This window comes from Cydia fagiglandana, chromosome 7 (assembly GCF_963556715.1).
Source record: "Cydia fagiglandana chromosome 7, ilCydFagi1.1, whole genome shotgun sequence".
In the NCBI taxonomy this organism is placed as follows: Eukaryota; Metazoa; Arthropoda; class Insecta; order Lepidoptera; family Tortricidae; genus Cydia; species Cydia fagiglandana.
Genome location: NC_085938.1, coordinates 1,600,132 through 1,627,613, shown reverse-complemented (window position 1 = coordinate 1,627,613; position 27,482 = coordinate 1,600,132). Strand labels below are relative to the sequence as shown.

Here is a 27,482-nt window from a genome sequence, read left to right as displayed (position 1 = left end):
ACTACTGGCGACTGAGATCATAATACTATCTCCTTTACCCTTGTTAAGACCAACCGAGACTGAAAGAGATGGTATTACGCAACTCGCCACTTAGTTTTGCGGCAAGTATAACTAATCTACTTATCCGCCATAGCCGCAACAACGTTCAAAACGCAACTTTTCAAATCATCACTCAAATCCGTCCGCGCATCCATCAGCTTCTGCAGCGCCTCACCTACTTTAGCGTCTTTAAAATCCAGCGCTAACTGATTAACTTTACTGGTAACATCTAAAAACGCTAGCAAATTCTCTACGACCTGAATGGGCATTTTAGCGCAATTGGTCTCGAGTAATACGGAAACGTGCTTACCGATTTCGGACTTTAAGAGGTGGGCAATAAGAGTGTTTTCGATTTCGATGTCTGGTTTGTCCTTGAGGCAGTGGATCGAGAGGAGAGTGAGAGCGAGGATAGCTTCGTTCTGCATGACAGAGTGGGATGCGATTAGCATGTTTACAAGGCAGGATATGCAGCCGTCGACCTGAAATGAAATAAATATTATTAGGACAATTTTACACAAACCGACCTAGTTCCACAGTAAACTCAAAAGGCTTGTGCTGGGGGTATATGTGGCTCACTTCGCGATTTCGTCGTGTCGCTACAAGTACATGCGACGCACACCAATGTTGGTGTTTAGCAGAGTGGTTGCCGCGCACCGCTACGGAACGCACGCTTGCTCGCGCTTGCGCTTATATCTCTCGTAATACACATTTTGTTAGAGATTGAACCTTCTGTACCTAATGCAGTGCTATGCTGGGGGTGCTGGACGTCGATATATAATATAAATACTTATTTAGAGTCCGTCTAAGCTAACTTTGCACCGACGAATAGGATAAATTGGGAGAGTGTCAGCTTACTATTAAAAATAAACAGGACAAGGGCGAATCGGACTCACCGAGAGTTCCTTACAAATGAAACTATTTTTTTACAGTTTTAGTTTTGAGATTATTCCCTGTATTTGTGATGTAGGACGATATTACTCTGTCAGGTATTTTCGACAGTTTTCCTTAGTATGTTTCTCTAAATTGAGTGATATTATATTATATGTATAGCGTGTGTGGCAGCCCTGGCTTTGTACACCGCCGGCGGTACGCGGCTCGTAGGTATCACCTCGACGTAGTTCCTCCAGTGCTGCGCCTGGGGCAGCAGCTTGCAGCTCCAGGCGAGCAGGCGCGGCGCCTCGCCGGCGGCGCCCGCGTGCTCGGCGCGCAGGTACCCTCACCTCGACGTAGTTCCTCCAGTGCTGCGCCTGGGGCAGCAGCTTGCAGCTCCAGGCGAGCAGGCGCGGCGCCTCGCCGGCGGCGCCCGCGTGCTCGGCGCGCAGGTACCCTCACCTCGACGTAGTTCCTCCAGTGCTGCGCCTGGGGCAGCAGCTTGCAGCTCCAGGCGAGCAGGCGCGGCGCCTCGCCGGCCGCGCCCGCGTGCTCGGCGCGCAGGTACCCTCACCTCGACGTAGTTCCTCCAGTGCTGCGCCTGGGGCAGCAGCTTGCAGCTCCAGGCGAGCAGGCGCGGCGCCTCGCCGGCCGCGCCCGCGTGCTCGGCGCGCAGGTACCCTCACCTCGACGTAGTTCCTCCAGTGCTGCGCCTGGGGCAGCAGCTTGCAGCTCCAGGCGAGCAGGCGCGGCGCCTCGCCGGCCGCGCCCGCGTGCTCGGCGCGCAGGTACCCTCACCTCGACGTAGTTCCTCCAGTGCTGCGCCTGGGGCAGCAGCTTGCAGCTCCAGGCGAGCAGGCGCGGCGCCTCGCCGGCCGCGCCCGCGTGCTCGGCGCGCAGGTACCCTCACCTCGACGTAGTTCCTCCAGTGCTGCGCCTGGGGCAGCAGCTTGCAGCTCCAGGCGAGCAGGCGCGGCGCCTCGCCGGCCGCGCCCGCGTGCTCGGCGCGCAGGTACCCTCACCTCGACGTAGTTCCTCCAGTGCTGCGCCTGGGGCAGCAGCTTGCAGCTCCAGGCGAGCAGGCGCGGCGCCTCGCCGGCCGCGCCCGCGTGCTCGGCGCGCAGGTACCCTCACCTCGACGTAGTTCCTCCAGTGCTGCGCCTGGGGCAGCAGCTTGCAGCTCCAGGCGAGCAGGCGCGGCGCCTCGCCGGCCGCGCCCGCGTGCTCGGCGCGCAGGTACCCTCACCTCGACGTAGTTCCTCCAGTGCTGCGCCTGGGGCAGCAGCTTGCAGCTCCAGGCGAGCAGGCGCGGCGCCTCGCCGGCCGCGCCCGCGTGCTCGGCGCGCAGGTACCCTCACCTCGACGTAGTTCCTCCAGTGCTGCGCCTGGGGCAGCAGCTTGCAGCTCCAGGCGAGCAGGCGCGGCGCCTCGCCGGCCGCGCCCGCGTGCTCGGCGCGCAGGTACCCTCACCTCGACGTAGTTCCTCCAGTGCTGCGCCTGGGGCAGCAGCTTGCAGCTCCAGGCGAGCAGGCGCGGCGCCTCGCCGGCCGCGCCCGCGTGCTCGGCGCGCAGGTACCCTCACCTCGACGTAGTTCCTCCAGTGCTGCGCCTGGGGCAGCAGCTTGCAGCTCCAGGCGAGCAGGCGCGGCGCCTCGCCGGCCGCGCCCGCGTGCTCGGCGCGCAGGTACCCTCACCTCGACGTAGTTCCTCCAGTGCTGCGCCTGGGGCAGCAGCTTGCAGCTCCAGGCGAGCAGGCGCGGCGCCTCGCCGGCCGCGCCCGCGTGCTCGGCGCGCAGGTACCCTCACCTCGACGTAGTTCCTCCAGTGCTGCGCCTGGGGCAGCAGCTTGCAGCTCCAGGCGAGCAGGCGCGGCGCCTCGCCGGCCGCGCCCGCGTGCTCGGCGCGCAGGTACCCTCACCTCGACGTAGTTCCTCCAGTGCTGCGCCTGGGGCAGCAGCTTGCAGCTCCAGGCGAGCAGGCGCGGCGCCTCGCCGGCCGCGCCCGCGTGCTCGGCGCGCAGGTACCCTCACCTCGACGTAGTTCCTCCAGTGCTGCGCCTGGGGCAGCAGCTTGCAGCTCCAGGCGAGCAGGCGCGGCGCCTCGCCGGCCGCGCCCGCGTGCTCGGCGCGCAGGTACCCTCACCTCGACGTAGTTCCTCCAGTGCTGCGCCTGGGGCAGCAGCTTGCAGCTCCAGGCGAGCAGGCGCGGCGCCTCGCCGGCCGCGCCCGCGTGCTCGGCGCGCAGGTACCCTCACCTCGACGTAGTTCCTCCAGTGCTGCGCCTGGGGCAGCAGCTTGCAGCTCCAGGCGAGCAGGCGCGGCGCCTCGCCGGCCGCGCCCGCGTGCTCGGCGCGCAGGTACCCTCACCTCGACGTAGTTCCTCCAGTGCTGCGCCTGGGGCAGCAGCTTGCAGCTCCAGGCGAGCAGGCGCGGCGCCTCGCCGGCCGCGCCCGCGTGCTCGGCGCGCAGGTACCCTCACCTCGACGTAGTTCCTCCAGTGCTGCGCCTGGGGCAGCAGCTTGCAGCTCCAGGCGAGCAGGCGCGGCGCCTCGCCGGCCGCGCCCGCGTGCTCGGCGCGCAGGTACCCTCACCTCGACGTAGTTCCTCCAGTGCTGCGCCTGGGGCAGCAGCTTGCAGCTCCAGGCGAGCAGGCGCGGCGCCTCGCCGGCCGCGCCCGCGTGCTCGGCGCGCAGGTACCCTCACCTCGACGTAGTTCCTCCAGTGCTGCGCCTGGGGCAGCAGCTTGCAGCTCCAGGCGAGCAGGCGCGGCGCCTCGCCGGCCGCGCCCGCGTGCTCGGCGCGCAGGTACCCTCACCTCGACGTAGTTCCTCCAGTGCTGCGCCTGGGGCAGCAGCTTGCAGCTCCAGGCGAGCAGGCGCGGCGCCTCGCCGGCCGCGCCCGCGTGCTCGGCGCGCAGGTACCCTCACCTCGACGTAGTTCCTCCAGTGCTGCGCCTGGGGCAGCAGCTTGCAGCTCCAGGCGAGCAGGCGCGGCGCCTCGCCGGCCGCGCCCGCGTGCTCGGCGCGCAGGTACCCTCACCTCGACGTAGTTCCTCCAGTGCTGCGCCTGGGGCAGCAGCTTGCAGCTCCAGGCGAGCAGGCGCGGCGCCTCGCCGGCCGCGCCCGCGTGCTCGGCGCGCAGGTACCCTCACCTCGACGTAGTTCCTCCAGTGCTGCGCCTGGGGCAGCAGCTTGCAGCTCCAGGCGAGCAGGCGCGGCGCCTCGCCGGCCGCGCCCGCGTGCTCGGCGCGCAGGTACCCTCACCTCGACGTAGTTCCTCCAGTGCTGCGCCTGGGGCAGCAGCTTGCAGCTCCAGGCGAGCAGGCGCGGCGCCTCGCCGGCCGCGCCCGCGTGCTCGGCGCGCAGGTACCCTCACCTCGACGTAGTTCCTCCAGTGCTGCGCCTGGGGCAGCAGCTTGCAGCTCCAGGCGAGCAGGCGCGGCGCCTCGCCGGCCGCGCCCGCGTGCTCGGCGCGCAGGTACCCTCACCTCGACGTAGTTCCTCCAGTGCTGCGCCTGGGGCAGCAGCTTGCAGCTCCAGGCGAGCAGGCGCGGCGCCTCGCCGGCCGCGCCCGCGTGCTCGGCGCGCAGGTACCCTCACCTCGACGTAGTTCCTCCAGTGCTGCGCCTGGGGCAGCAGCTTGCAGCTCCAGGCGAGCAGGCGCGGCGCCTCGCCGGCCGCGCCCGCGTGCTCGGCGCGCAGGTACCCTCACCTCGACGTAGTTCCTCCAGTGCTGCGCCTGGGGCAGCAGCTTGCAGCTCCAGGCGAGCAGGCGCGGCGCCTCGCCGGCCGCGCCCGCGTGCTCGGCGCGCAGGTACCCTCACCTCGACGTAGTTCCTCCAGTGCTGCGCCTGGGGCAGCAGCTTGCAGCTCCAGGCGAGCAGGCGCGGCGCCTCGCCGGCCGCGCCCGCGTGCTCGGCGCGCAGGTACCCTCACCTCGACGTAGTTCCTCCAGTGCTGCGCCTGGGGCAGCAGCTTGCAGCTCCAGGCGAGCAGGCGCGGCGCCTCGCCGGCCGCGCCCGCGTGCTCGGCGCGCAGGTACCCTCACCTCGACGTAGTTCCTCCAGTGCTGCGCCTGGGGCAGCAGCTTGCAGCTCCAGGCGAGCAGGCGCGGCGCCTCGCCGGCCGCGCCCGCGTGCTCGGCGCGCAGGTACCCTCACCTCGACGTAGTTCCTCCAGTGCTGCGCCTGGGGCAGCAGCTTGCAGCTCCAGGCGAGCAGGCGCGGCGCCTCGCCGGCCGCGCCCGCGTGCTCGGCGCGCAGGTACCCTCACCTCGACGTAGTTCCTCCAGTGCTGCGCCTGGGGCAGCAGCTTGCAGCTCCAGGCGAGCAGGCGCGGCGCCTCGCCGGCCGCGCCCGCGTGCTCGGCGCGCAGGTACCCTCACCTCGACGTAGTTCCTCCAGTGCTGCGCCTGGGGCAGCAGCTTGCAGCTCCAGGCGAGCAGGCGCGGCGCCTCGCCGGCCGCGCCCGCGTGCTCGGCGCGCAGGTACCCTCACCTCGACGTAGTTCCTCCAGTGCTGCGCCTGGGGCAGCAGCTTGCAGCTCCAGGCGAGCAGGCGCGGCGCCTCGCCGGCCGCGCCCGCGTGCTCGGCGCGCAGGTACCCTCACCTCGACGTAGTTCCTCCAGTGCTGCGCCTGGGGCAGCAGCTTGCAGCTCCAGGCGAGCAGGCGCGGCGCCTCGCCGGCCGCGCCCGCGTGCTCGGCGCGCAGGTACCCTCACCTCGACGTAGTTCCTCCAGTGCTGCGCCTGGGGCAGCAGCTTGCAGCTCCAGGCGAGCAGGCGCGGCGCCTCGCCGGCCGCGCCCGCGTGCTCGGCGCGCAGGTACCCTCACCTCGACGTAGTTCCTCCAGTGCTGCGCCTGGGGCAGCAGCTTGCAGCTCCAGGCGAGCAGGCGCGGCGCCTCGCCGGCCGCGCCCGCGTGCTCGGCGCGCAGGTACCCTCACCTCGACGTAGTTCCTCCAGTGCTGCGCCTGGGGCAGCAGCTTGCAGCTCCAGGCGAGCAGGCGCGGCGCCTCGCCGGCCGCGCCCGCGTGCTCGGCGCGCAGGTACCCTCACCTCGACGTAGTTCCTCCAGTGCTGCGCCTGGGGCAGCAGCTTGCAGCTCCAGGCGAGCAGGCGCGGCGCCTCGCCGGCCGCGCCCGCGTGCTCGGCGCGCAGGTACCCTCACCTCGACGTAGTTCCTCCAGTGCTGCGCCTGGGGCAGCAGCTTGCAGCTCCAGGCGAGCAGGCGCGGCGCCTCGCCGGCCGCGCCCGCGTGCTCGGCGCGCAGGTACCCTCACCTCGACGTAGTTCCTCCAGTGCTGCGCCTGGGGCAGCAGCTTGCAGCTCCAGGCGAGCAGGCGCGGCGCCTCGCCGGCCGCGCCCGCGTGCTCGGCGCGCAGGTACCCTCACCTCGACGTAGTTCCTCCAGTGCTGCGCCTGGGGCAGCAGCTTGCAGCTCCAGGCGAGCAGGCGCGGCGCCTCGCCGGCCGCGCCCGCGTGCTCGGCGCGCAGGTACCCTCACCTCGACGTAGTTCCTCCAGTGCTGCGCCTGGGGCAGCAGCTTGCAGCTCCAGGCGAGCAGGCGCGGCGCCTCGCCGGCCGCGCCCGCGTGCTCGGCGCGCAGGTACCCTCACCTCGACGTAGTTCCTCCAGTGCTGCGCCTGGGGCAGCAGCTTGCAGCTCCAGGCGAGCAGGCGCGGCGCCTCGCCGGCCGCGCCCGCGTGCTCGGCGCGCAGGTACCCTCACCTCGACGTAGTTCCTCCAGTGCTGCGCCTGGGGCAGCAGCTTGCAGCTCCAGGCGAGCAGGCGCGGCGCCTCGCCGGCCGCGCCCGCGTGCTCGGCGCGCAGGTACCCTCACCTCGACGTAGTTCCTCCAGTGCTGCGCCTGGGGCAGCAGCTTGCAGCTCCAGGCGAGCAGGCGCGGCGCCTCGCCGGCCGCGCCCGCGTGCTCGGCGCGCAGGTACCCTCACCTCGACGTAGTTCCTCCAGTGCTGCGCCTGGGGCAGCAGCTTGCAGCTCCAGGCGAGCAGGCGCGGCGCCTCGCCGGCCGCGCCCGCGTGCTCGGCGCGCAGGTACCCTCACCTCGACGTAGTTCCTCCAGTGCTGCGCCTGGGGCAGCAGCTTGCAGCTCCAGGCGAGCAGGCGCGGCGCCTCGCCGGCCGCGCCCGCGTGCTCGGCGCGCAGGTACCCTCACCTCGACGTAGTTCCTCCAGTGCTGCGCCTGGGGCAGCAGCTTGCAGCTCCAGGCGAGCAGGCGCGGCGCCTCGCCGGCCGCGCCCGCGTGCTCGGCGCGCAGGTACCCTCACCTCGACGTAGTTCCTCCAGTGCTGCGCCTGGGGCAGCAGCTTGCAGCTCCAGGCGAGCAGGCGCGGCGCCTCGCCGGCCGCGCCCGCGTGCTCGGCGCGCAGGTACCCTCACCTCGACGTAGTTCCTCCAGTGCTGCGCCTGGGGCAGCAGCTTGCAGCTCCAGGCGAGCAGGCGCGGCGCCTCGCCGGCCGCGCCCGCGTGCTCGGCGCGCAGGTACCCTCACCTCGACGTAGTTCCTCCAGTGCTGCGCCTGGGGCAGCAGCTTGCAGCTCCAGGCGAGCAGGCGCGGCGCCTCGCCGGCCGCGCCCGCGTGCTCGGCGCGCAGGTACCCTCACCTCGACGTAGTTCCTCCAGTGCTGCGCCTGGGGCAGCAGCTTGCAGCTCCAGGCGAGCAGGCGCGGCGCCTCGCCGGCCGCGCCCGCGTGCTCGGCGCGCAGGTACCCTCACCTCGACGTAGTTCCTCCAGTGCTGCGCCTGGGGCAGCAGCTTGCAGCTCCAGGCGAGCAGGCGCGGCGCCTCGCCGGCCGCGCCCGCGTGCTCGGCGCGCAGGTACCCTCACCTCGACGTAGTTCCTCCAGTGCTGCGCCTGGGGCAGCAGCTTGCAGCTCCAGGCGAGCAGGCGCGGCGCCTCGCCGGCCGCGCCCGCGTGCTCGGCGCGCAGGTACCCTCACCTCGACGTAGTTCCTCCAGTGCTGCGCCTGGGGCAGCAGCTTGCAGCTCCAGGCGAGCAGGCGCGGCGCCTCGCCGGCCGCGCCCGCGTGCTCGGCGCGCAGGTACCCTCACCTCGACGTAGTTCCTCCAGTGCTGCGCCTGGGGCAGCAGCTTGCAGCTCCAGGCGAGCAGGCGCGGCGCCTCGCCGGCCGCGCCCGCGTGCTCGGCGCGCAGGTACCCTCACCTCGACGTAGTTCCTCCAGTGCTGCGCCTGGGGCAGCAGCTTGCAGCTCCAGGCGAGCAGGCGCGGCGCCTCGCCGGCCGCGCCCGCGTGCTCGGCGCGCAGGTACCCTCACCTCGACGTAGTTCCTCCAGTGCTGCGCCTGGGGCAGCAGCTTGCAGCTCCAGGCGAGCAGGCGCGGCGCCTCGCCGGCCGCGCCCGCGTGCTCGGCGCGCAGGTACCCTCACCTCGACGTAGTTCCTCCAGTGCTGCGCCTGGGGCAGCAGCTTGCAGCTCCAGGCGAGCAGGCGCGGCGCCTCGCCGGCCGCGCCCGCGTGCTCGGCGCGCAGGTACCCTCACCTCGACGTAGTTCCTCCAGTGCTGCGCCTGGGGCAGCAGCTTGCAGCTCCAGGCGAGCAGGCGCGGCGCCTCGCCGGCCGCGCCCGCGTGCTCGGCGCGCAGGTACCCTCACCTCGACGTAGTTCCTCCAGTGCTGCGCCTGGGGCAGCAGCTTGCAGCTCCAGGCGAGCAGGCGCGGCGCCTCGCCGGCCGCGCCCGCGTGCTCGGCGCGCAGGTACCCTCACCTCGACGTAGTTCCTCCAGTGCTGCGCCTGGGGCAGCAGCTTGCAGCTCCAGGCGAGCAGGCGCGGCGCCTCGCCGGCCGCGCCCGCGTGCTCGGCGCGCAGGTACCCTCACCTCGACGTAGTTCCTCCAGTGCTGCGCCTGGGGCAGCAGCTTGCAGCTCCAGGCGAGCAGGCGCGGCGCCTCGCCGGCCGCGCCCGCGTGCTCGGCGCGCAGGTACCCTCACCTCGACGTAGTTCCTCCAGTGCTGCGCCTGGGGCAGCAGCTTGCAGCTCCAGGCGAGCAGGCGCGGCGCCTCGCCGGCCGCGCCCGCGTGCTCGGCGCGCAGGTACCCTCACCTCGACGTAGTTCCTCCAGTGCTGCGCCTGGGGCAGCAGCTTGCAGCTCCAGGCGAGCAGGCGCGGCGCCTCGCCGGCCGCGCCCGCGTGCTCGGCGCGCAGGTACCCTCACCTCGACGTAGTTCCTCCAGTGCTGCGCCTGGGGCAGCAGCTTGCAGCTCCAGGCGAGCAGGCGCGGCGCCTCGCCGGCCGCGCCCGCGTGCTCGGCGCGCAGGTACCCTCACCTCGACGTAGTTCCTCCAGTGCTGCGCCTGGGGCAGCAGCTTGCAGCTCCAGGCGAGCAGGCGCGGCGCCTCGCCGGCCGCGCCCGCGTGCTCGGCGCGCAGGTACCCTCACCTCGACGTAGTTCCTCCAGTGCTGCGCCTGGGGCAGCAGCTTGCAGCTCCAGGCGAGCAGGCGCGGCGCCTCGCCGGCCGCGCCCGCGTGCTCGGCGCGCAGGTACCCTCACCTCGACGTAGTTCCTCCAGTGCTGCGCCTGGGGCAGCAGCTTGCAGCTCCAGGCGAGCAGGCGCGGCGCCTCGCCGGCCGCGCCCGCGTGCTCGGCGCGCAGGTACCCTCACCTCGACGTAGTTCCTCCAGTGCTGCGCCTGGGGCAGCAGCTTGCAGCTCCAGGCGAGCAGGCGCGGCGCCTCGCCGGCCGCGCCCGCGTGCTCGGCGCGCAGGTACCCTCACCTCGACGTAGTTCCTCCAGTGCTGCGCCTGGGGCAGCAGCTTGCAGCTCCAGGCGAGCAGGCGCGGCGCCTCGCCGGCCGCGCCCGCGTGCTCGGCGCGCAGGTACCCTCACCTCGACGTAGTTCCTCCAGTGCTGCGCCTGGGGCAGCAGCTTGCAGCTCCAGGCGAGCAGGCGCGGCGCCTCGCCGGCCGCGCCCGCGTGCTCGGCGCGCAGGTACCCTCACCTCGACGTAGTTCCTCCAGTGCTGCGCCTGGGGCAGCAGCTTGCAGCTCCAGGCGAGCAGGCGCGGCGCCTCGCCGGCCGCGCCCGCGTGCTCGGCGCGCAGGTACCCTCACCTCGACGTAGTTCCTCCAGTGCTGCGCCTGGGGCAGCAGCTTGCAGCTCCAGGCGAGCAGGCGCGGCGCCTCGCCGGCCGCGCCCGCGTGCTCGGCGCGCAGGTACCCTCACCTCGACGTAGTTCCTCCAGTGCTGCGCCTGGGGCAGCAGCTTGCAGCTCCAGGCGAGCAGGCGCGGCGCCTCGCCGGCCGCGCCCGCGTGCTCGGCGCGCAGGTACCCTCACCTCGACGTAGTTCCTCCAGTGCTGCGCCTGGGGCAGCAGCTTGCAGCTCCAGGCGAGCAGGCGCGGCGCCTCGCCGGCCGCGCCCGCGTGCTCGGCGCGCAGGTACCCTCACCTCGACGTAGTTCCTCCAGTGCTGCGCCTGGGGCAGCAGCTTGCAGCTCCAGGCGAGCAGGCGCGGCGCCTCGCCGGCCGCGCCCGCGTGCTCGGCGCGCAGGTACCCTCACCTCGACGTAGTTCCTCCAGTGCTGCGCCTGGGGCAGCAGCTTGCAGCTCCAGGCGAGCAGGCGCGGCGCCTCGCCGGCCGCGCCCGCGTGCTCGGCGCGCAGGTACCCTCACCTCGACGTAGTTCCTCCAGTGCTGCGCCTGGGGCAGCAGCTTGCAGCTCCAGGCGAGCAGGCGCGGCGCCTCGCCGGCCGCGCCCGCGTGCTCGGCGCGCAGGTACCCTCACCTCGACGTAGTTCCTCCAGTGCTGCGCCTGGGGCAGCAGCTTGCAGCTCCAGGCGAGCAGGCGCGGCGCCTCGCCGGCCGCGCCCGCGTGCTCGGCGCGCAGGTACCCTCACCTCGACGTAGTTCCTCCAGTGCTGCGCCTGGGGCAGCAGCTTGCAGCTCCAGGCGAGCAGGCGCGGCGCCTCGCCGGCCGCGCCCGCGTGCTCGGCGCGCAGGTACCCTCACCTCGACGTAGTTCCTCCAGTGCTGCGCCTGGGGCAGCAGCTTGCAGCTCCAGGCGAGCAGGCGCGGCGCCTCGCCGGCCGCGCCCGCGTGCTCGGCGCGCAGGTACCCTCACCTCGACGTAGTTCCTCCAGTGCTGCGCCTGGGGCAGCAGCTTGCAGCTCCAGGCGAGCAGGCGCGGCGCCTCGCCGGCCGCGCCCGCGTGCTCGGCGCGCAGGTACCCTCACCTCGACGTAGTTCCTCCAGTGCTGCGCCTGGGGCAGCAGCTTGCAGCTCCAGGCGAGCAGGCGCGGCGCCTCGCCGGCCGCGCCCGCGTGCTCGGCGCGCAGGTACCCTCACCTCGACGTAGTTCCTCCAGTGCTGCGCCTGGGGCAGCAGCTTGCAGCTCCAGGCGAGCAGGCGCGGCGCCTCGCCGGCCGCGCCCGCGTGCTCGGCGCGCAGGTACCCTCACCTCGACGTAGTTCCTCCAGTGCTGCGCCTGGGGCAGCAGCTTGCAGCTCCAGGCGAGCAGGCGCGGCGCCTCGCCGGCCGCGCCCGCGTGCTCGGCGCGCAGGTACCCTCACCTCGACGTAGTTCCTCCAGTGCTGCGCCTGGGGCAGCAGCTTGCAGCTCCAGGCGAGCAGGCGCGGCGCCTCGCCGGCCGCGCCCGCGTGCTCGGCGCGCAGGTACCCTCACCTCGACGTAGTTCCTCCAGTGCTGCGCCTGGGGCAGCAGCTTGCAGCTCCAGGCGAGCAGGCGCGGCGCCTCGCCGGCCGCGCCCGCGTGCTCGGCGCGCAGGTACCCTCACCTCGACGTAGTTCCTCCAGTGCTGCGCCTGGGGCAGCAGCTTGCAGCTCCAGGCGAGCAGGCGCGGCGCCTCGCCGGCCGCGCCCGCGTGCTCGGCGCGCAGGTACCCTCACCTCGACGTAGTTCCTCCAGTGCTGCGCCTGGGGCAGCAGCTTGCAGCTCCAGGCGAGCAGGCGCGGCGCCTCGCCGGCCGCGCCCGCGTGCTCGGCGCGCAGGTACCCTCACCTCGACGTAGTTCCTCCAGTGCTGCGCCTGGGGCAGCAGCTTGCAGCTCCAGGCGAGCAGGCGCGGCGCCTCGCCGGCCGCGCCCGCGTGCTCGGCGCGCAGGTACCCTCACCTCGACGTAGTTCCTCCAGTGCTGCGCCTGGGGCAGCAGCTTGCAGCTCCAGGCGAGCAGGCGCGGCGCCTCGCCGGCCGCGCCCGCGTGCTCGGCGCGCAGGTACCCTCACCTCGACGTAGTTCCTCCAGTGCTGCGCCTGGGGCAGCAGCTTGCAGCTCCAGGCGAGCAGGCGCGGCGCCTCGCCGGCCGCGCCCGCGTGCTCGGCGCGCAGGTACCCTCACCTCGACGTAGTTCCTCCAGTGCTGCGCCTGGGGCAGCAGCTTGCAGCTCCAGGCGAGCAGGCGCGGCGCCTCGCCGGCCGCGCCCGCGTGCTCGGCGCGCAGGTACCCTCACCTCGACGTAGTTCCTCCAGTGCTGCGCCTGGGGCAGCAGCTTGCAGCTCCAGGCGAGCAGGCGCGGCGCCTCGCCGGCCGCGCCCGCGTGCTCGGCGCGCAGGTACCCTCACCTCGACGTAGTTCCTCCAGTGCTGCGCCTGGGGCAGCAGCTTGCAGCTCCAGGCGAGCAGGCGCGGCGCCTCGCCGGCCGCGCCCGCGTGCTCGGCGCGCAGGTACCCTCACCTCGACGTAGTTCCTCCAGTGCTGCGCCTGGGGCAGCAGCTTGCAGCTCCAGGCGAGCAGGCGCGGCGCCTCGCCGGCCGCGCCCGCGTGCTCGGCGCGCAGGTACCCTCACCTCGACGTAGTTCCTCCAGTGCTGCGCCTGGGGCAGCAGCTTGCAGCTCCAGGCGAGCAGGCGCGGCGCCTCGCCGGCCGCGCCCGCGTGCTCGGCGCGCAGGTACCCTCACCTCGACGTAGTTCCTCCAGTGCTGCGCCTGGGGCAGCAGCTTGCAGCTCCAGGCGAGCAGGCGCGGCGCCTCGCCGGCCGCGCCCGCGTGCTCGGCGCGCAGGTACCCTCACCTCGACGTAGTTCCTCCAGTGCTGCGCCTGGGGCAGCAGCTTGCAGCTCCAGGCGAGCAGGCGCGGCGCCTCGCCGGCCGCGCCCGCGTGCTCGGCGCGCAGGTACCCTCACCTCGACGTAGTTCCTCCAGTGCTGCGCCTGGGGCAGCAGCTTGCAGCTCCAGGCGAGCAGGCGCGGCGCCTCGCCGGCCGCGCCCGCGTGCTCGGCGCGCAGGTACCCTCACCTCGACGTAGTTCCTCCAGTGCTGCGCCTGGGGCAGCAGCTTGCAGCTCCAGGCGAGCAGGCGCGGCGCCTCGCCGGCCGCGCCCGCGTGCTCGGCGCGCAGGTACCCTCACCTCGACGTAGTTCCTCCAGTGCTGCGCCTGGGGCAGCAGCTTGCAGCTCCAGGCGAGCAGGCGCGGCGCCTCGCCGGCCGCGCCCGCGTGCTCGGCGCGCAGGTACCCTCACCTCGACGTAGTTCCTCCAGTGCTGCGCCTGGGGCAGCAGCTTGCAGCTCCAGGCGAGCAGGCGCGGCGCCTCGCCGGCCGCGCCCGCGTGCTCGGCGCGCAGGTACCCTCACCTCGACGTAGTTCCTCCAGTGCTGCGCCTGGGGCAGCAGCTTGCAGCTCCAGGCGAGCAGGCGCGGCGCCTCGCCGGCCGCGCCCGCGTGCTCGGCGCGCAGGTACCCTCACCTCGACGTAGTTCCTCCAGTGCTGCGCCTGGGGCAGCAGCTTGCAGCTCCAGGCGAGCAGGCGCGGCGCCTCGCCGGCCGCGCCCGCGTGCTCGGCGCGCAGGTACCCTCACCTCGACGTAGTTCCTCCAGTGCTGCGCCTGGGGCAGCAGCTTGCAGCTCCAGGCGAGCAGGCGCGGCGCCTCGCCGGCCGCGCCCGCGTGCTCGGCGCGCAGGTACCCTCACCTCGACGTAGTTCCTCCAGTGCTGCGCCTGGGGCAGCAGCTTGCAGCTCCAGGCGAGCAGGCGCGGCGCCTCGCCGGCCGCGCCCGCGTGCTCGGCGCGCAGGTACCCTCACCTCGACGTAGTTCCTCCAGTGCTGCGCCTGGGGCAGCAGCTTGCAGCTCCAGGCGAGCAGGCGCGGCGCCTCGCCGGCCGCGCCCGCGTGCTCGGCGCGCAGGTACCCTCACCTCGACGTAGTTCCTCCAGTGCTGCGCCTGGGGCAGCAGCTTGCAGCTCCAGGCGAGCAGGCGCGGCGCCTCGCCGGCCGCGCCCGCGTGCTCGGCGCGCAGGTACCCTCACCTCGACGTAGTTCCTCCAGTGCTGCGCCTGGGGCAGCAGCTTGCAGCTCCAGGCGAGCAGGCGCGGCGCCTCGCCGGCCGCGCCCGCGTGCTCGGCGCGCAGGTACCCTCACCTCGACGTAGTTCCTCCAGTGCTGCGCCTGGGGCAGCAGCTTGCAGCTCCAGGCGAGCAGGCGCGGCGCCTCGCCGGCCGCGCCCGCGTGCTCGGCGCGCAGGTACCCTCACCTCGACGTAGTTCCTCCAGTGCTGCGCCTGGGGCAGCAGCTTGCAGCTCCAGGCGAGCAGGCGCGGCGCCTCGCCGGCCGCGCCCGCGTGCTCGGCGCGCAGGTACCCTCACCTCGACGTAGTTCCTCCAGTGCTGCGCCTGGGGCAGCAGCTTGCAGCTCCAGGCGAGCAGGCGCGGCGCCTCGCCGGCCGCGCCCGCGTGCTCGGCGCGCAGGTACCCTCACCTCGACGTAGTTCCTCCAGTGCTGCGCCTGGGGCAGCAGCTTGCAGCTCCAGGCGAGCAGGCGCGGCGCCTCGCCGGCCGCGCCCGCGTGCTCGGCGCGCAGGTACCCTCACCTCGACGTAGTTCCTCCAGTGCTGCGCCTGGGGCAGCAGCTTGCAGCTCCAGGCGAGCAGGCGCGGCGCCTCGCCGGCCGCGCCCGCGTGCTCGGCGCGCAGGTACCCTCACCTCGACGTAGTTCCTCCAGTGCTGCGCCTGGGGCAGCAGCTTGCAGCTCCAGGCGAGCAGGCGCGGCGCCTCGCCGGCCGCGCCCGCGTGCTCGGCGCGCAGGTACCCTCACCTCGACGTAGTTCCTCCAGTGCTGCGCCTGGGGCAGCAGCTTGCAGCTCCAGGCGAGCAGGCGCGGCGCCTCGCCGGCCGCGCCCGCGTGCTCGGCGCGCAGGTACCCTCACCTCGACGTAGTTCCTCCAGTGCTGCGCCTGGGGCAGCAGCTTGCAGCTCCAGGCGAGCAGGCGCGGCGCCTCGCCGGCCGCGCCCGCGTGCTCGGCGCGCAGGTACCCTCACCTCGACGTAGTTCCTCCAGTGCTGCGCCTGGGGCAGCAGCTTGCAGCTCCAGGCGAGCAGGCGCGGCGCCTCGCCGGCCGCGCCCGCGTGCTCGGCGCGCAGGTACCCTCACCTCGACGTAGTTCCTCCAGTGCTGCGCCTGGGGCAGCAGCTTGCAGCTCCAGGCGAGCAGGCGCGGCGCCTCGCCGGCCGCGCCCGCGTGCTCGGCGCGCAGGTACCCTCACCTCGACGTAGTTCCTCCAGTGCTGCGCCTGGGGCAGCAGCTTGCAGCTCCAGGCGAGCAGGCGCGGCGCCTCGCCGGCCGCGCCCGCGTGCTCGGCGCGCAGGTACCCTCACCTCGACGTAGTTCCTCCAGTGCTGCGCCTGGGGCAGCAGCTTGCAGCTCCAGGCGAGCAGGCGCGGCGCCTCGCCGGCCGCGCCCGCGTGCTCGGCGCGCAGGTACCCTCACCTCGACGTAGTTCCTCCAGTGCTGCGCCTGGGGCAGCAGCTTGCAGCTCCAGGCGAGCAGGCGCGGCGCCTCGCCGGCCGCGCCCGCGTGCTCGGCGCGCAGGTACCCTCACCTCGACGTAGTTCCTCCAGTGCTGCGCCTGGGGCAGCAGCTTGCAGCTCCAGGCGAGCAGGCGCGGCGCCTCGCCGGCCGCGCCCGCGTGCTCGGCGCGCAGGTACCCTCACCTCGACGTAGTTCCTCCAGTGCTGCGCCTGGGGCAGCAGCTTGCAGCTCCAGGCGAGCAGGCGCGGCGCCTCGCCGGCCGCGCCCGCGTGCTCGGCGCGCAGGTACCCTCACCTCGACGTAGTTCCTCCAGTGCTGCGCCTGGGGCAGCAGCTTGCAGCTCCAGGCGAGCAGGCGCGGCGCCTCGCCGGCCGCGCCCGCGTGCTCGGCGCGCAGGTACCCTCACCTCGACGTAGTTCCTCCAGTGCTGCGCCTGGGGCAGCAGCTTGCAGCTCCAGGCGAGCAGGCGCGGCGCCTCGCCGGCCGCGCCCGCGTGCTCGGCGCGCAGGTACCCTCACCTCGACGTAGTTCCTCCAGTGCTGCGCCTGGGGCAGCAGCTTGCAGCTCCAGGCGAGCAGGCGCGGCGCCTCGCCGGCCGCGCCCGCGTGCTCGGCGCGCAGGTACCCTCACCTCGACGTAGTTCCTCCAGTGCTGCGCCTGGGGCAGCAGCTTGCAGCTCCAGGCGAGCAGGCGCGGCGCCTCGCCGGCCGCGCCCGCGTGCTCGGCGCGCAGGTACCCTCACCTCGACGTAGTTCCTCCAGTGCTGCGCCTGGGGCAGCAGCTTGCAGCTCCAGGCGAGCAGGCGCGGCGCCTCGCCGGCCGCGCCCGCGTGCTCGGCGCGCAGGTACCCTCACCTCGACGTAGTTCCTCCAGTGCTGCGCCTGGGGCAGCAGCTTGCAGCTCCAGGCGAGCAGGCGCGGCGCCTCGCCGGCCGCGCCCGCGTGCTCGGCGCGCAGGTACCCTCACCTCGACGTAGTTCCTCCAGTGCTGCGCCTGGGGCAGCAGCTTGCAGCTCCAGGCGAGCAGGCGCGGCGCCTCGCCGGCCGCGCCCGCGTGCTCGGCGCGCAGGTACCCTCACCTCGACGTAGTTCCTCCAGTGCTGCGCCTGGGGCAGCAGCTTGCAGCTCCAGGCGAGCAGGCGCGGCGCCTCGCCGGCCGCGCCCGCGTGCTCGGCGCGCAGGTACCCTCACCTCGACGTAGTTCCTCCAGTGCTGCGCCTGGGGCAGCAGCTTGCAGCTCCAGGCGAGCAGGCGCGGCGCCTCGCCGGCCGCGCCCGCGTGCTCGGCGCGCAGGTACCCTCACCTCGACGTAGTTCCTCCAGTGCTGCGCCTGGGGCAGCAGCTTGCAGCTCCAGGCGAGCAGGCGCGGCGCCTCGCCGGCCGCGCCCGCGTGCTCGGCGCGCAGGTACCCTCACCTCGACGTAGTTCCTCCAGTGCTGCGCCTGGGGCAGCAGCTTGCAGCTCCAGGCGAGCAGGCGCGGCGCCTCGCCGGCCGCGCCCGCGTGCTCGGCGCGCAGGTACCCTCACCTCGACGTAGTTCCTCCAGTGCTGCGCCTGGGGCAGCAGCTTGCAGCTCCAGGCGAGCAGGCGCGGCGCCTCGCCGGCCGCGCCCGCGTGCTCGGCGCGCAGGTACCCTCACCTCGACGTAGTTCCTCCAGTGCTGCGCCTGGGGCAGCAGCTTGCAGCTCCAGGCGAGCAGGCGCGGCGCCTCGCCGGCCGCGCCCGCGTGCTCGGCGCGCAGGTACCCTCACCTCGACGTAGTTCCTCCAGTGCTGCGCCTGGGGCAGCAGCTTGCAGCTCCAGGCGAGCAGGCGCGGCGCCTCGCCGGCCGCGCCCGCGTGCTCGGCGCGCAGGTACCCTCACCTCGACGTAGTTCCTCCAGTGCTGCGCCTGGGGCAGCAGCTTGCAGCTCCAGGCGAGCAGGCGCGGCGCCTCGCCGGCCGCGCCCGCGTGCTCGGCGCGCAGGTACCCTCACCTCGACGTAGTTCCTCCAGTGCTGCGCCTGGGGCAGCAGCTTGCAGCTCCAGGCGAGCAGGCGCGGCGCCTCGCCGGCCGCGCCCGCGTGCTCGGCGCGCAGGTACCCTCACCTCGACGTAGTTCCTCCAGTGCTGCGCCTGGGGCAGCAGCTTGCAGCTCCAGGCGAGCAGGCGCGGCGCCTCGCCGGCCGCGCCCGCGTGCTCGGCGCGCAGGTACCCTCACCTCGACGTAGTTCCTCCAGTGCTGCGCCTGGGGCAGCAGCTTGCAGCTCCAGGCGAGCAGGCGCGGCGCCTCGCCGGCCGCGCCCGCGTGCTCGGCGCGCAGGTACCCTCACCTCGACGTAGTTCCTCCAGTGCTGCGCCTGGGGCAGCAGCTTGCAGCTCCAGGCGAGCAGGCGCGGCGCCTCGCCGGCCGCGCCCGCGTGCTCGGCGCGCAGGTACCCTCACCTCGACGTAGTTCCTCCAGTGCTGCGCCTGGGGCAGCAGCTTGCAGCTCCAGGCGAGCAGGCGCGGCGCCTCGCCGGCCGCGCCCGCGTGCTCGGCGCGCAGGTACCCTCACCTCGACGTAGTTCCTCCAGTGCTGCGCCTGGGGCAGCAGCTTGCAGCTCCAGGCGAGCAGGCGCGGCGCCTCGCCGGCCGCGCCCGCGTGCTCGGCGCGCAGGTACCCTCACCTCGACGTAGTTCCTCCAGTGCTGCGCCTGGGGCAGCAGCTTGCAGCTCCAGGCGAGCAGGCGCGGCGCCTCGCCGGCCGCGCCCGCGTGCTCGGCGCGCAGGTACCCTCACCTCGACGTAGTTCCTCCAGTGCTGCGCCTGGGGCAGCAGCTTGCAGCTCCAGGCGAGCAGGCGCGGCGCCTCGCCGGCCGCGCCCGCGTGCTCGGCGCGCAGGTACCCTCACCTCGACGTAGTTCCTCCAGTGCTGCGCCTGGGGCAGCAGCTTGCAGCTCCAGGCGAGCAGGCGCGGCGCCTCGCCGGCCGCGCCCGCGTGCTCGGCGCGCAGGTACCCTCACCTCGACGTAGTTCCTCCAGTGCTGCGCCTGGGGCAGCAGCTTGCAGCTCCAGGCGAGCAGGCGCGGCGCCTCGCCGGCCGCGCCCGCGTGCTCGGCGCGCAGGTACCCTCACCTCGACGTAGTTCCTCCAGTGCTGCGCCTGGGGCAGCAGCTTGCAGCTCCAGGCGAGCAGGCGCGGCGCCTCGCCGGCCGCGCCCGCGTGCTCGGCGCGCAGGTACCCTCACCTCGACGTAGTTCCTCCAGTGCTGCGCCTGGGGCAGCAGCTTGCAGCTCCAGGCGAGCAGGCGCGGCGCCTCGCCGGCCGCGCCCGCGTGCTCGGCGCGCAGGTACCCTCACCTCGACGTAGTTCCTCCAGTGCTGCGCCTGGGGCAGCAGCTTGCAGCTCCAGGCGAGCAGGCGCGGCGCCTCGCCGGCCGCGCCCGCGTGCTCGGCGCGCAGGTACCCTCACCTCGACGTAGTTCCTCCAGTGCTGCGCCTGGGGCAGCAGCTTGCAGCTCCAGGCGAGCAGGCGCGGCGCCTCGCCGGCGGCGCCCGCGTGCTCGGCGGCGCCCCAGCGCGCGGCGGCCGCCAGCGCGCCGCGGTCGCACGCCAGCTGGCGCGCCACGCTCTCTGTGGAAAAACGAACACTTTTACACGTTCCGTTTCAAATTCCTTAATGTCATAAGGGCTGATTTACACGTACAAGGCGCGTGAACTCGCATGCGATTTTATATAATTGCATTGCGGTCTGTCCAATTCAAACCACCGATCCATAGGCGTACCCAGCATTTTTTAAAGGGTGGGGTAGAAGTATGGTTACGTGCCTTAAATGTTCCTAAAAAATTTTAGCTTCTCGTCAGACCACAGACCAGGGTGGGGCAAGTTGCCCCACTTGCCCCACCGTGCGTACGCCTATGCACCGATCAAAACCCACAATGTAATGAAACTCGCATCGTCCATATGAACTAAACACGTGTCAAAGCGAGAGAAATAATACAAAAAAAAAACATAAAAAAGAACTTCATTTCACAATTATATTTAAGTACAATAAAATTAAATCAAAATTAATAGTACATTATTGTGGTGGCTCGAAAGTAGCTACTTGCAGGCTGAGAATTCGTTTTAAACGGACGACCTTGGGCCTTCCAGCCGAGTCATATATAGTGCTTTTCTCAAAAATGATGTAAAAATATGTCATAGATATGTACTTTACAAAAGCAACGTTCTTACGTATATATTTTCACAAAAAAAAGCCCTTGCCGCCTTTTTATTTTTTTTAATAAAAAATAGAAGTGTATTTTTCTGCCAAAAATACGCCAACCTATTTGAGACAGCTAAATAGTCGCGGTACTAATCATCTGTTTGGCTGTTTAATGGGCCTGTGCCTTCATTTGATATGGTCATTTCAACTTTTAAAAAGTTTTGAACACGACAAGTAATGGAATTTGTATGCAACATTGCAGTCCCAAAATCGAGACTGCAATGTTTTTAACTTTTTAATTTTTGACTGACCATAAACTCCGCACTTCGCGACCAATTTTTTAGATTCACTATTATAATATCATAATAAAAAAATGAATAAAAATAATATGGTATGGTACTTTTCTAGTATTTTTTTTCAACTTTTTCAGGTATTTACCTACCTAATCGCAAAAAATAAAATTCGTAGGTACCTTGTCCGTCGACCAGCATCCTGAGTGCAGCGAGTAGTTTGTAAGCTACGTGATGGTCTTCCACTGTAGGTAGGGCGCCTATAAGCACCGGCGCCGCTCTAAAAAAATAGTACATTACTACAGAGGCCGGGACGAAAGGGGTTGCCAGCCGAAGACATATAGACATATCATGTTTCACATACATCGTTGCTTTATGCATGAAGTACTTAAATAAGTATAATTTCCAGTGTTGACGAATTTGTAGTTACATTCATTTAAAATATGCCACAAAACTGTTTCTAATAAACTGTAAGCCATTTTTCTTAGTTTCTCAAATAATAAAATTGCCATAAGCAACCATATACATACTTCGTCTTTGACTTGGCGGCAGAGGCAGCAAGTTATTTAAAATCAATTCTGCTTACGCTGCCAATTCCAACACCTACGATTACAATTAATATTAATTTCATTATTTCGTCGGAACTAATATTATAGTAAAAAAATCAACAACGCACCATAAATCCAATAAAACAGAATGAACATTTTTCAACTTTCCTCCATAACAATTAAAAAAAAAATAACTACGCGTGTCTGAGTAGACCTTTTTACCGCTAACGTTTAGATGAAATATTTTAAATGTTTTTATTTGTGTAGTTAAATTTATAATTTAAAATTATACAATTTGGTTAATAATGTATTATTTATTAAATTCATGTTGATTTTATACAAATAAAACTGCAAATTATAGCAAACATTGTTTTTTTTTTTACAGGCGTAGTGGCAGAGTGCCATTACGCACCATAAAGCAAATACTGCCTCTAGTTTTTTTTTTAATGGATGAATGCCACGATGCTGTGTCACAAATATCTGTGAAATGAAAATTAAAAAAGAGGACTTTGCCGGCCTAGGCCTGCAAGATTTGTATGAAATTCCATTATCTATCTTTTGTCCTAGCCGCACCTGAAACGTCATACTTCGCAGCCTATTATAAGGAACATAACATCAATATATCATTGCATGTTTGAGAAAAAGCTATTTTTACAAACTTTTATTTACTTTCACCTGACCGTTGTCTGTCTGTCTGTAATCAAATCTTGCAAGTTAAATTTGAATCACTTCCCGGTTTCCAATTGAGCTGAAATTTTGCATACATACGCAGTGGCGGATTTGCCATAAGGCACAGTAGGCCCGCGCCTAGGGCGGCAAGATATTTAGGGGCGGCAAATTGTGACAAAAAATTCGCTGATTGGTAACAAGAAATAACTCAAAATGTAGTCAATATTATGGGTGCCATGAAAGGGGCGGCTACAGGGCCTAGGGCGGCAAAGACTGCAAATCCGCCACTGTACATACGTAAGTCGGGTGACAATGCAATATTATGGTGTCATCGAGCTGATCTGATTATTATCCGGTCTCTATTGAGACTCTGTGATAAAACAACGAAACCTTTTTGTGTTTGGGGTTTTTAGAATTGTCTCGATGAATATTAGTTGCCTGTGGAAAGAAAAGTACAGTCAGCAATAAAAGCTTGTACCAAAAATGAAATGGTTGCCAAAAACTTATTAAATATGTACCTATTTCAATAATCACATGTTTATGCATCAAAAGTTTTGACGCATTTGAATTAATTTAGTTTTGATAGCGTTGCAAAAACCCGATGTCGTATTTTCGGACAAAATTCAACTTTATGTACAGAATACAAACCTTATGTCACGAAGGTATATACAGGTTGCTTCCTGTAACAGGAGCAATAAATTAAACTAAAGGCTGTACTCCTCAAACTGACCAACATTTGTTCAGCAACTTTTAAAAATTATGAATCCTTTAGACTTCCTCTTTTTCATTCCAAATAAATATTGCCTTCAATGTACGCTGACATCAGTGTGTTTGACGTTACTTGTCACGCTTTTAACCTTCGAGCAACACCGGCTTCCGACACGTCGGAAGGGAGGGGCCCAAGCGATATCTCGCCGTACAAATCTTTCTGCCATTTTCCGCGGGGGGAAAGGTGCACACAGTCGCATTTCTCACACATTTACATACAAAATCCAATTTGTAATGACGACACAAATACATAGAAAATGACACACGTCAAAGACAAATCTTACAAACCTCGATCTCTTTTTGTGTACGGACGAGTGACTAGTGTCACAACACGCACACTAACACATTTTCGTTGAAGTATGTCATTGTATTCTGAGAGACGTGAAGTCGGATTTGTCGCTCGACCGATCCGCAATTTGTACTGAGCGAGCAAAATCGATAAATCCAACAATTACTTGAGACTAAAATATAATAATTGTATTTAAATGTAATTTAACGTATGATATGTAAAAAAAATATTACATGTGAAATGTAACACTTTCTTTTTGTAAATTTGATGTCCCCGACCTCTTTTTATAACAAAAAACCGAGCAAACAGGCATTTTTGTGCAGCAGTGTTCACGCGCGCGTCTGGACTCGGTCTAGTGAAAAATCCAAGTGCAACTAGTTTTATTATCCGCGGTAGATCAGATTGACGCGCTAATCTTGTACCTCGGCAGAGGGGAAATAGTGCGAATGCCGCCTCCCTTCCGTGTTGCTCGAAGCTTTTAACATAACAAAATTTGCAATACATTGCGTCTTAGAATAAACTTTAAAGTGTAATAAAAATCAAACCATGAGTTATTTTCAAAACTTGCTGAACAAATGTTCGTCAATTTGAGGAGTACAGCCTACAGTTTAATTTATTGCTCCTGTTACAGAAAACACACCGTATAGTCTAAGCATAAAAGATTTGTATTATGTACATAAAGTGCTCCCATACCTGCCCTTGCTGGCCGCAACTTTCTTATTAGCCGCCGACACAGCTAAGTTCCTGAGTGCGGACAAAGCCGCGTGCTGCACTTTGCTCGCTGTGGCCAAGTCGATAGAGTGCGTGACACCTTGCTTTAGCTCTAGACCCAGTTTGTGGTGGGTCTCGAATATGTCTGGAACAAGTGAAATGAATTTTAGCCGCCTAAGGACCAGCTAAAGATAAAAATGTCATTAAAATTTTAACCTACAGTCGCCATCAGATATATCGGAGCGGCCAAGGTGTTCAGAATATCTGAACACGCACTCTAACGCCCTGACAATAGAGGCGTGTTCAGATATTTGTGAGCGCCTTAGCTGCTCCGATATATCTGATGGCGACTGTACAATGTACAGTAGTAGGTAAAATGTAGTAGGAAGGTTACAACATACTAAACAAATATAGATAATAGAATAGTTTAGTATGGTAACCCGTGTTAAGACATTGTTTAGGATGGTATTCCACCTATCCAATTTTTGCGTCCAATGTGTATTGCGTCTCACATTTCGCTTAATGAGACAATGAGATGCAATGACATTGAACAAACAAATTGGACAGGTACAGACAGCAGAAGCCCTGAGACAGAAGTATGTTAGGGTAGATGTCGCTATGCATGCGCCTCCCAAAGGCGTGGAAACAAAAGGGAGGGAAACGAAAAGATTCGCACGCTTCTAGCACAAAACAGATAAGTACAGAAGTCAATCACATGTATGTACTTTACTTTTCATACCTACGTTGGGCGGTCGCTCTAGGGTTGCGATTGTTGCGAACTATGACTTATGCACAAAAAACTATCGTGGTTAGTGGCACTCGTATCTATCGTATCGTATCTTGTATCTAGTTGTTTGATTTATTGTTGAGGATGAAACGGGAAGAATGGAAATATAAATTAATAATAACATTAATAACTCAAATAGTTATTTTAATTTTAATGCCATTGTTATATTACAAATTTGCCACAGAAAATATCTTGCGATGATTTCGAGATTGGCGAAATGCACGATTATTATATTTTAAAGTGTAATAAATTCGCATTCTCATGTACAATGTAATTAATTCGCATACGCATTCTCTCTGAAACCACTGGTAGCTTAAAAAACGACAATTCACCGGTTAATGTTGAATTTAAACAACCGTCCACTGTACAGTTATAATAACTTTTTGTTTTGTTTCTCCATTATTGCATAAAAAAGTTCACAGACGCGTGTCTCGAGCGGGATGGCACTCGCGCTCGCAGTGGTCCCAACCGGTCCGAGATATCGTGTCCGTGAGCAGTGTCTATGTGTGCGTTGCTCGAGCGCGCTTTGTATGTAGATTGATTTCTGTACCTATCTCTTTTGTGCTTCTAGTAACGGTCACCGTAGCCTATAGTCGCCTTTAAACCCAAGGGGTGCCTTTTAAATTTTTGTCTATTTGGTTCCAGTTGGAACTAGTATAATCTGTGGATTTTCAACCTCAATTCATGTACCATCACGCTCTACGATTGTTGCGGTCCTAGGATTTAGGGTCCTAGCTAAATTGGTTGTTCAATACTTACGCTATAGATTTTCTAATTTAGCAAGAACCCTAAATGGCATAACAATCCCGTGTGGTGACGGTACTATGAAACTCACCAAGTAACTTATCAAATATATGAGTTTCCATGATCGCGGCGCAATAGTCGTCCTGGCGGGCAAAGTTGCCTATGGCCAGCACGGCCGCGCTCAACAGGTGCGGGTTGGAGGCTTCCAGCCACCGTACCGTCGTTTCGTACACGGCGCCGTGACCGTTCTCGTAGAGGAGGTGCATTGCTTCATCTGTAAAAATTAAATTGAAAAAAAAAACATGATAACCCAACAATAGTTATTTAAGGCCAGAGCACACCGGCTGTGTGTTCGTTCTGTGTGTGTGTTCGCACGTGCGCATGTGCTAAAATGTTGGAACACGCATCCTGTGTGCACAGGACTTTAAGGAAAATGGTTGCTAACCAACTTTAATTTGTTATAAATCCTAAATAGTCATACAAAATTTAAACTGATTTAAGAAAATTAAAGATGATTTTCAAATCCCTGTAAAATGATACCCCACACCCCACCCGACATAATATGTCGAAGATTACAAACTAGATGATGATATGATTCAATAAAAATATATACCATTATCTGGGGTGAATAGGGACGGCTGGGTTAAATAGGAAAAAAACTTAAAATGAGACCAGACAATTTCTTAATATCTATTGTCCCTATTCACCTCGGTTGACGGTGTATAGTTGCAAACATCAAATATCTAAGGGACAAGAATCATAATAAGGACTCAGGCCTCAAGCATGTTTGTTCACTAACCTCCTGTAAGAACCAGCACAAGTAGATCACAGGCCTGTTTGACCAACGCATCAACCTCGGAGTCCGAAGCCCGGAGTTCTCTTGAAGCCTGACGCCGAAGCAAGGCCTCCAAACGAGAGCAGACATGTTGTATGCATTCCTGACGGGCTAGGAGTGCCTTTACTGACTCTGTAAAAGTAAAATATTGTATTTATTTTAACTATTGTTGTCTTTTTGCAGCCCCTTGGGTGCAAGGGGCTGCAAAAGAGGAAGGCAGTTCAAACGATGGGATGATGACATCAGGCCTGTTGCTGGTGCCACATGGAGCAGGGTTGCCAGAGACAGGAACGAATGGAGAAGACTAGGGGAGGCCTATGCCGACTGGCAAGCCGGTACCCAAAACATTTAATAGAGAAAAAGGGAAGACTAAACAAACAGCATTAATAAGGGTGCCACAACAAAAAGGCTATAATAAAAAAAAATTGTTGTCTACACCAGAACAGTTGACAGCAAAAAACTGTTGTTGCAAAAAAGGTTTTGTTTTAAAGATTATAATTGAATCTTAGTCCGTATGGTTTTTAATATCCATTTGTATATATTTTTACACAATTTGAACAATTTCAATATTTTACATCAAACTTGCTCAAAACCGGTGGAAAATACTAGAGTTTCCTTAGGTTGGATGTGGATAAACTAAGACCTAACAAAAATTTTCATATCATTTAACTTACCATGCTCAGCCTGCAAAAGCAAGTGGTCCAGACACAATTCCGAAATCTCCATATTAACCGTCTCCCGCAGAACTCTTAGCACCAACAAGTTCACATCCTCACTAAACAGAAACTCCGGAGTATTATCATTCACCACACTGAGAATAAGCAGCACTGTAGACACCAGGTCGTCATCCATATCTTCGCTCTCCAGCTCCGCAGCCAAGATCCGCTGCATCAGCTCTATCAGACCACTTTCCACTATAGACTCAGTAAACTGTTGCCCACCAATGGCGTAGTTTAACAATGTTTTACATGTAAAGATTTTAACTTCGCTCAAATTTGTGTTGTCCAAAGTTGTTTTAAGCAGTTTTGTAAGTATGTTGACACCGTGGTCTAGGACTAGCTTTCGTGATGTGTCGCAGTCGCAGCATAAGTTGCCAAGGGCTCTGCAACACTGCTTAACGAGTTCCAATCGATCCGTGGTTACATCTTTACCAAGCATGTCCATTATAGGCTCTATTACATCTTTTTTAGCAAATGTTTCCCTTTTTTCCTCACATTTCGCTAGCTCAGAGATCGCTTGTACAGCCAGTGTCACGATTTCTTGATCGCTGTTCTTTAATAATGCCGTAAGGCAATTCGAAACATCGTATTCGTAGTTTTTTCCTAGCTTGATTATATCGTTCAATTTTGCCTTCAAATCGTTGACATTTGTTATATTTTGAATAACCAGCGTTTCAAGTGAGTTCGATTTCTTAGCAGAAGGACCTGTAATTAAAATTCAATGCTATTTAATAAAGGTTTTGACCGAAAACACGAAAATTTAATACTGGCAGAAGTAACATACCGTCCATGGTGCTAAATGAATGAAAAAGATAATTCTGGTATGGAGAAGGCTACAGGAGACGCAGAGCTATCATATCCGTAGTTTTAGAAATAAAGCGATATTGAAAAATGCGAGGAAAACCTAAAAGTGTAAAAATTAATTCCCACCGCAAAGCGATTAGCGTTTTGACAGCTCTGAAAAGTATTTTATTTTTGGTTAACTTATGGTTAACTACAGTGACGTCAGTGACAAACTGTGGCCTATTTTATAAAGCTACAAGTTACAATTTACAAGCGGAAGTCTCGTTCTAACACATCAAACCATTATCAAACGTATACTTTTTTTATTATTTATTTATGTTTCTTGCTGAGAATTTTATAGAAGAAAAGTCTATATATATCCATATCAGTATATTTTATTTGATTCTTCCATTATTTGTATTCAAAGATTTATAGCGACGATTTTACGGCTTCAATTTTTTAACCCGCTAAAAACATCTCTGCATCGGCGGCACCGGCAAATTGGCAATCAATTTCAAACTACTAACTCGGAGTCTCACA

The 27,482-nt window shown here is 62.7% G+C and overlaps 1 protein-coding gene across 1 annotated transcript; it reads right to left on the bottom strand.

Annotated features, from left to right (window-relative positions):
* Positions 1-105: 105 nt before the first annotated feature.
* Positions 106-27,138, bottom strand: LOC134665735 (GTPase-GDP dissociation stimulator vimar). The gene is made up of 8 exons (XM_063522710.1): positions 26,944-27,138; positions 26,115-26,864; positions 25,405-25,572; positions 24,697-24,879; positions 23,057-23,219; positions 20,272-20,369; positions 19,068-19,228; positions 106-518 (listed from the first exon to the last, which is right to left on the bottom strand). The coding sequence occupies exons 1-8, from the start codon at positions 26,948-26,950 to the stop codon at positions 117-119; spliced, it is 1,932 nt and encodes a 643-aa protein (XP_063378780.1). The 5' UTR covers positions 26,951-27,138; the 3' UTR covers positions 106-116.
* Between the last annotated feature and the right edge of the window lie 344 nt (positions 27,139-27,482).

Excerpts from the sequence above, each read along its gene's own strand:
- LOC134665735 (XM_063522710.1), bottom strand. Across the intron at positions 20,370-23,056 it reads GTTGCGGCCAGCAAGGGCAG|AGCGGCGCCGGTGCTTATAG; the intron begins GTATGGGAGCAC and ends CTATTTTTTTAG. Across the intron at positions 19,229-20,271 it reads GATGCTGGTCGACGGACAAG|AGAGCGTGGCGCGCCAGCTG; the intron begins GTACCTACGAAT and ends GTTTTTCCACAG.